The sequence below is a fragment of the Poeciliopsis prolifica genome, unplaced genomic scaffold, assembly GCF_027474105.1.
Source record: "Poeciliopsis prolifica strain line A6 unplaced genomic scaffold, Auburn_PproV2 SCAFFOLD027, whole genome shotgun sequence".
NCBI classification, from domain to species: Eukaryota; Metazoa; Chordata; class Actinopteri; order Cyprinodontiformes; family Poeciliidae; genus Poeciliopsis; species Poeciliopsis prolifica.
In genome coordinates, this window is record NW_026562402.1 from 5,313,831 (window position 1) to 5,321,008 (window position 7,178).

The following is a 7,178-nucleotide window of genomic DNA, read 5'->3' on the forward strand; positions in this document are numbered from 1 at the left end:
AGAAAGACTGCAGCTGCTCACCACTTTTTTTTTCTCCATATTTTAATTGAAAGAATAATTTTTAAAAAAATAATAAAAATTAAGGGTGCTCAATGTGATAAAATGTGAAAAGCTTGCACAGGCATACTGTGTAAGCTTTTCACAGTATGTCTGTGTACAAAGGCACTGTGTGAATTTGTTGAACTATGCAATGTTAAGATCTATGTTTTAAAATATTAGGTGGATCCAAAGCGGAGGGCAGCTCCCAAAGGTCCAAACCAAGGGGATTGCGGCCCTGCTCTAACAAAAGACAGGACAAAGACATCAAGACAGAGGAGCCTCATGGACGTGGGCCATTCTACTTCTTTGGAGGAAGCAATGGGGCTGAAATGTGAGCAAGAGATGTGAAACACGGAAATATTATCCAATTCAACATGAATCCACTCTTACCTCCGGTGTTTTGTGTGCCTTTGCATATATGTGGCTGATTTCTGGCAGAGTGTGCGGCTACTGCGAGAGGAGAGGATGGAAGAGGATTTATAACAATCAAAGGGAAGATTTCAGGCTCAAGTGGTGCGAGACCAAAGCTCAAGTTAACTACAGCCGCTTCAAGCAAGGTGCTGTAGAGTTAAACAACACAAGATGGACTCTCACTCTGAACTGCACAAAACAAAAACAGCAACCAAAAGACGAACACACACAAGTTACTAAAATGATAAATCCACATATTTTGTTTCTAGGTAGACACTTGGTGTTCCAGATACCCAACAACATGGTTCTCACAACTAAAATCGGCCTCCTCACCAGCCTGCGGGAATTTGAGAGAATAAGCAGCAAAATCAAATACAGACAGGGACGCAGGTAAACCAACAGCTTTTAAACGGCTTTTTAAAGGGTTTGGATTGCTTGACAAAGCTCTGTGTGAAAGCGAAAATATAATCATTTTCGGTCCCCAATCGAACTGAGTCTACCAAACTATTAGGTGTGAAAACATGAACCTTTCAGGTAACAGCTGGATTTATACTGAGATTAAAATACTCACAAGTGCACTCTTTTTTTTTTTTACTAGCTAGATGACTTTTGTGGGCAATGGATTGGCTGAGGTTTTATTTATGGCTGTCGGATGAAAGGGATCTGAGCGAGTACATGACACGCTTTTTCAGATTTTTACTTGTTAAAAAAACAATGTCCCTGACAGGAAGCTGAAAATGGATGAGTTCATTCCTACAACGTTCCGCATGGATGTGAAGGAAGAGAGGGAAGATTTCTTTTCCCGCATCGCCCCACAGGGGGGTGAAACAGGTAAAACGCATCCTGTGTACATCCACCCAACGTCCCGCTGCAACGACAACGATTCACTGGTTAAACCGGATGTAGCTTCATTTGACAAAGATTAATCATACATGACTGCTTGTGAGCACGACAATGAAACGAAGTTTGTTCTTGATGGTGTGAGGACAATAGTTGCCCAGGTGAGTGTTTGATCAAGGGGTTGAAAACGTTGGAAAATAATGCACTTCACCTCCCATGAGGCCCTGATAAAATCACCAGGGTAGCATGCTGCTGCCATGGAGACGAGTCAGCAGAGGGCAGGGCTGAGACAAACAAAAAGATCCTGAATGCAGCACTGCTGCTGAACAAAGCTATGAGAAGCAGATGAAGGTCTTTTCTAAATTATAATAATAATAATACAAAAAAAAACCCCTACAGTTGATGTTGTGCTGGGACCTGGAGATAAAAATGACTAGATCTAGATTGATTGGTTCATCACAAACACATTGAGCTGAGTGGAGTACAGGTTAGTCAAACACAGCTATCACAATGCAAACAGGAGAAGGACTCAAACAGCTGGTTTAGATCTCTGGCTGACGGATGGATTCATGAGATCGACAAGAGAAGAATAAAACATGAAAAGAACTGAGTCAAACTAGAAACGTTAAAGATGTAAAACAGTTCACACTCTCTACACAAGACTCACATTCTACACTGTGAAATGAACAAAAAAGGTTCGCAGGTAGTCAGGAGCGACTCTTTTCCATTAAAAAGAAAACTTTCAGTGTGCATATGCTTAGCATTTGTACATTTCCAAAGTAAAGTATTGTGCAGATATCCTAACACCCATTACTTCAGCCTGCCTTGCTCTTTCATGTCTTGTGCTGTGTATGCTTAGGAAAACTAGAAATATGAGTAAACAAGACTAAGTGGACACATAGAAGACAGATTAAATGTTGCGATTAAAAAAACATAACAGAACAACTGTGACGTTCTCAATGCTTGCAACGTAATTTCAAATCTTCACTCTCAAAGTTATTGTGTCGCATACTGACAAGAACGATGACACTTGCTTAATTTTTTTTAACTTGTTGATACAATTTTGTATATTTCTTTAGATATAACTTTTCAAACTAATCTGAAAAATGAACTGAACTTGTTGCCTGGTTTGATATGAAGCATTAATGTGGATTTCAATAACTTTTTCTGTGAAGTTTCTTGAGATGACGTGTTGTGAATTGGCACTGTTCAAGTAAGATGGATCAAAACTTACTTACATACTGAGTATGTAAGTAAGTTTGCTCTTGTTTTTGACTGAAAATGAAAAGCAAGAAAAGAAAAAAACAAATGCACATAACAGATGTTGCGACAAAATGAATAATGTTAAATTCAATTTATGGAAAATGATATGGAAAGACAGATTCTTGTCCTTGTTGTACAGTTTCATAGCTGACTATACATGTGGTTTAAATGTGCATTGCAGGCAATGCAGTCAAAGAAATTGTCTGTCGAGCTTTAGATTATCTTTGAGATTCAAATCTAGAAATGTACTAACTCAGGAGCAGGTTCAGCTCTCACAAGCAGAGTCTGTAATCTTCCCCTTAGAGTAAAAGTTTGCAATAAAACAGCAGTAAAATGTAGGAAGCATTAACAATTACAACTTCCGGAAAGAAATATTCGGAATCAATTGCTCCACTCCTGGTTTACCTGATCATCATTCTCATCAGATTTGTGTTTTGTGCATTTATTTTGGAAAGTAACCACAAAAGTATTTTGTAAAACAGTAATAACTTCACATGTTTTGTACCTGAAAAGGCTTGACTTTGACTAATCCTTCACGTTTGACTGCAAAACTAAAGAGGTTTGCGACTGAAACAGCTCCAGGATAAAATGTAATAAACAATTACCTCGACATGCCTGATCCTGTACAACAGAAGAACAAACTGTTTTAATTGCACGTTGATGAGTAATTGATGTGGCTATGTTTGTGGTGGCAGCCTTGGAGAACACAGAGAGCAGCATGTGGATCTGTAAGCCCACCGGTCTGAACCAGGGCAAAGGAATCTTTCTCCTGAACAACCAGCAGGATGTGGCCGAATTCAGACTGAAGCTCCAGAAGATGGAGGAGCTGCAGGCTGACCGTAAGATGCCTCACCGCCGAATTCAGGCTCACATTGTCCAGCGGTAGGTGAACGTACGATTGTCAAAGTGTGAAACAAATCATTCTTACAAGTAGAAGGATTGACTGTAATCCCTTTCTCTACTTCGAGCCATGGTCATACAATTAAAAACTATATTATAATACATTTCAATATATTTAACACACTTTATTTTCAGAAAGTTACTTTTCTTTTCAGCATCGAGGCCTTTAAAATAGTTTTTTTTTGTATGCAACGTCTTATGATATTTTTTTCTCCCAGTTACATCCAGAAACCCCTTCTACTAAATGACAGAAAGTTTGATGTGCGCTCTTACCTTCTCATTGCCTCCACTGCGCCCTACATGGTCTTCTTTCGTCATGGGTATGTCCGACTGACGTGTGACGTCTACGATCCCAGATCCACAAACCTTTCTGCGCATCTCACAAACCAGGTAAACAGACAAACACACAGGATCTAACTTCTAACTTCACCAAGACTTTGAGTTGACTTTCATTCATTTTTCATTCATTTCTAACCCTGAACCTAACCATTACTTGTTCATACTTAACACCAATACTACTCTGTCATTAAGCCTAAACCAACTCAATTCACACCTAAGTCTTAAACTTCTTGTTGGGCTCTTCCATAGCAAAGCATTTCAAAAAGTACAAGCAGAGTTGACTTGGCTTTCTATCTGAAATCTGGAAAATATGAAACAACTTCATAGAACATTTTTGTTGAGTGGTTAACAGAGGTACACAACACTGATCTCCAGTACAACTTGCTGTACAGTGGAACACAGCTGAAATGGTTCATCTGATAACAACCCTGGTTGCTTTGTTTTCCTTCTATTCTTTACATTCTGGTTTCTGCCAGGTGTTGTAGCTGAGCTGAAATAAAAGATAAAAAAAAGAGTCACGCATCTCCACAATACTGAGTCATTCCAAGGCTTTAAAAAGAGTTGCTGCCTACACTTCTCTGTTTTGTGTGTCTCTTCTCCCCCTGCTGTTTGCCTCCAGTACATGCAGAAGAGAAACCCTTTGTACAGCCAGCTCAAGGAGGACACTGTGTGGTCTATGGAGAGCTTCAACGCCTACGTCAACAGAAAGTTTCAGGTTGCCAAGGGTCTGCCCAGGGACTGGGTGCTGGGAGCCTTTGCGGTGAGGTCTGTGGTGTGCTGTAGCTCTCAGGGACCAATTACCGGCACAGACGTGGTAGTTGGCACTGGGAGCTAATTGAGAATGTGGTTAGTTTTACATGAGCTCATTTCTGTATGAAGAGTCATCAAGTTATGGTTAAACAGGAAATATTACAGGTTGTTTTTCTCCATACTGATATGCATTGTAATAAGTCGGGGGGAGTTTTTTTTTAAGCTTTAGCTCTTTTAAATATAACTCTAAACCTTGAGTGTGGCATCATTTATGGTCTACAAAGTTAATCGTTACTCATTTGTTTTCTTCGGAAACCTGCTGATGCGTCTCAGTTATAAATCTACATGTGAGTTTGATGATTATTTTAAAGAGTATCTGCATCATGGGTTTTATGACTTATTAAAATGTGCCAAAACTCACTAATGCATCAGATCATTTAAAGAGAGCACCAAAGAAACTCATTTATCTTTGAGAGATAAAATGTTCAGTTTTGTTGGAGAGGTCGAACATGAAATCTGTACGACGTTGACGCGCTGTGACAAAGATGGTAGATTCCTTGACACAAATTATTTTTTACAGCAGCAGTGGCATAATATTTTACTGTAAGAAAAAAACATATTAGAAAAAGTTTGGTGTGAGGTCTACTAAATTAATCCTGTCATTTGATCCACCGTGATTACCCACGATCCATGTTGGCGATCCATGTTGCGTTTTGAGAGGCGGGCGGTGTAAACCCTCCTCCTGTCCCTGATTGGTTGTTTCTAGTTAGCACTGGGAGCAGTGCTAACAGAGGAGCTCAATTTGTTCACAGATTATTTGTCTCATGCCACAATGTCAGACTATAATGACAGTTTCAACAAATATGTAAAAATACACATTTTATGAAAGTTTTCTTACTGCAGCATTAATGTCTCAATGGACACGGCAACCAAAGTCAAATTTGTTGTTTGTGGACACGAGTTTGGCCAATGAATAGATTCTTAAACATACACTGACCCTGAGCCATGATAAAGTATGGATTAATTTATAGATATATATTTTTTTCTGTTCATATATCAGAAGCGCATGCAGCAGATTATGACCCAGTGTTTCTTTGCCGTCAAGACCAAGTTAGACTGCCGCCCTGGATTCTTTGACTTGATTGGCTGCGACTTCATGATCGACGAGGATTTCAAGGTGGATTTTTAAACTTCTGAGGCAGAGCTGGATATCAATATGCTCGTACATTATGTCTTCATGTGACTTTTCCAGGTTTGGCTTCTGGAAATGAACTGTAATCCAGCTTTACACAGAAATTGCAAGGTGCTGAAGGAGGTGATTCCCCGCACTGTTGGAGAAGCTCTGGGTCAGTTTAGCACATTCTGCAGATTTTGAGTACAAGTTGTTGTTGTTGTTGTTGTTGTTTTTTTATTTTTCCGGGTATGATATGTGTTACTGCTTAATTGCTTAAGCATCTTAAGTGTGAAACTTCCCCAATGTTCTTTAAGTGTTGTTTCATGGTCCTCTACTTAGCTACAGGTTTGTGCTATGTCAACTTTAGCATCTATTTCTACTTAAGACCCAATTTCAGAATTTTTTAACAATTGAGATATAATGTAACCAGTCTTTGGTTTCTGATTTTGTCTCTACCTTCTGCTTATTCATATTATGTTTCCATAAATTAGCACTTCAAACTGCCAAAAGTTTTGAGACTGACAGAAACCTTGTTTTACCCAAACGTTTCTACTTCAGGTTTTTATTGTGCTATTTTAAATGGATAAAGGTTGTTTTTAAGACTGACAAAATGGCATAAAAAGTCTCTTTTCACATGTTTACTTCTGCCACAAAATGACGAGGCAGAATCGTTTCAATGATCTTTAAATTCAGGTTCAACTTTGCTCACACAGCATATTTCAAAACACATTTATTCATTATGCATGAGCTGGATCTCTCAATCTTGGCACTTATGTTTGCTAAAAGATCTAAACATTTCCTCTACTGCTTTTTCTGCCTAGATTTAACTCTGGAGCTGTTCAACAAGCGTCGTCTCAGGCAGGAAATCTTCCCTTTAGTCAGTCAACAGGACTTTGTACTGCTTTATAGCGGTGTCTCAGGACATGTCAACAACAAGAGGAGCAATAGTAGTGAGTTCTACCAGAAAGCTAAAAGCAACAGGAAGTTCACAAGGCACAAGACCAGGACAGAGATCACAAAAGGGACTGGTGCATCACAGCAGGATTGTCTGACTGAAGTCACGGAGACAGAAAAGTCACCTCTTCGTCAAAACGCAGCGTCAGAAGGTGAAAGCCCAAAGGCTGTCAGGAGGAAGACCACACTACCTGGAGGCAGACGGAAGCTGAGCAAATGCAATTCGTTTGAAAGCCAATGATGATGGGAAGCAACCGAAGGCTTAGCAGAAGAGAAAGATCACTATGTTTACAACCCAGGTGACTTCAGTTCTGCCTGCAGGCCTTCTGATAAAAACTCAACGGTACGGACCTGCTCTGCTCTCTCTGAGCACTGCAGGTGGAAAAGTTTGGATGACAATAAAGACTGCCTTTGTCTTCCACAGCGTTGTCTATTCTTACTGTTGTCCTCTGCACAGGAACTCAGTCTATTATGTATTTTCCAGCCACATAGGGCCATTATGTAGCAG

The 7,178-nt window shown here is 39.6% G+C and overlaps 1 protein-coding gene across 6 annotated transcripts in view; it reads left to right on the plus strand.

Moving 5' to 3' along the window:
* The window catches only part of ttll10 (tubulin tyrosine ligase-like family, member 10), a 40,436-nt gene extending 33,345 nt beyond the window's left edge, over positions 1–7,091 (plus strand). For 5 of the 6 annotated variants that reach the window (XM_055048559.1, XM_055048560.1, XM_055048561.1 and 2 more), the window contains 10 exons: positions 220–370; positions 478–596; positions 720–840; positions 1,178–1,281; positions 3,249–3,435; positions 3,672–3,843; positions 4,412–4,552; positions 5,603–5,719; positions 5,795–5,888; positions 6,538–7,091. In XM_055048559.1, coding sequence (XP_054904534.1) covers positions 220–370; positions 478–596; positions 720–840; positions 1,178–1,281; positions 3,249–3,435; positions 3,672–3,843; positions 4,412–4,552; positions 5,603–5,719; positions 5,795–5,888; positions 6,538–6,911 — 1,580 coding nt within the window. In that variant the 3' untranslated portion in view covers positions 6,912–7,091. The remainder of the gene's footprint in view (positions 1–219; positions 371–477; positions 597–719; positions 841–1,177; positions 1,282–3,248; positions 3,436–3,671; positions 3,844–4,411; positions 4,553–5,602; positions 5,720–5,794; positions 5,889–6,537) is intronic. The other variant, XM_055048562.1, reaches the window with a different exon arrangement.
* The last annotated feature ends 87 nt before the right edge of the window (positions 7,092–7,178 follow it).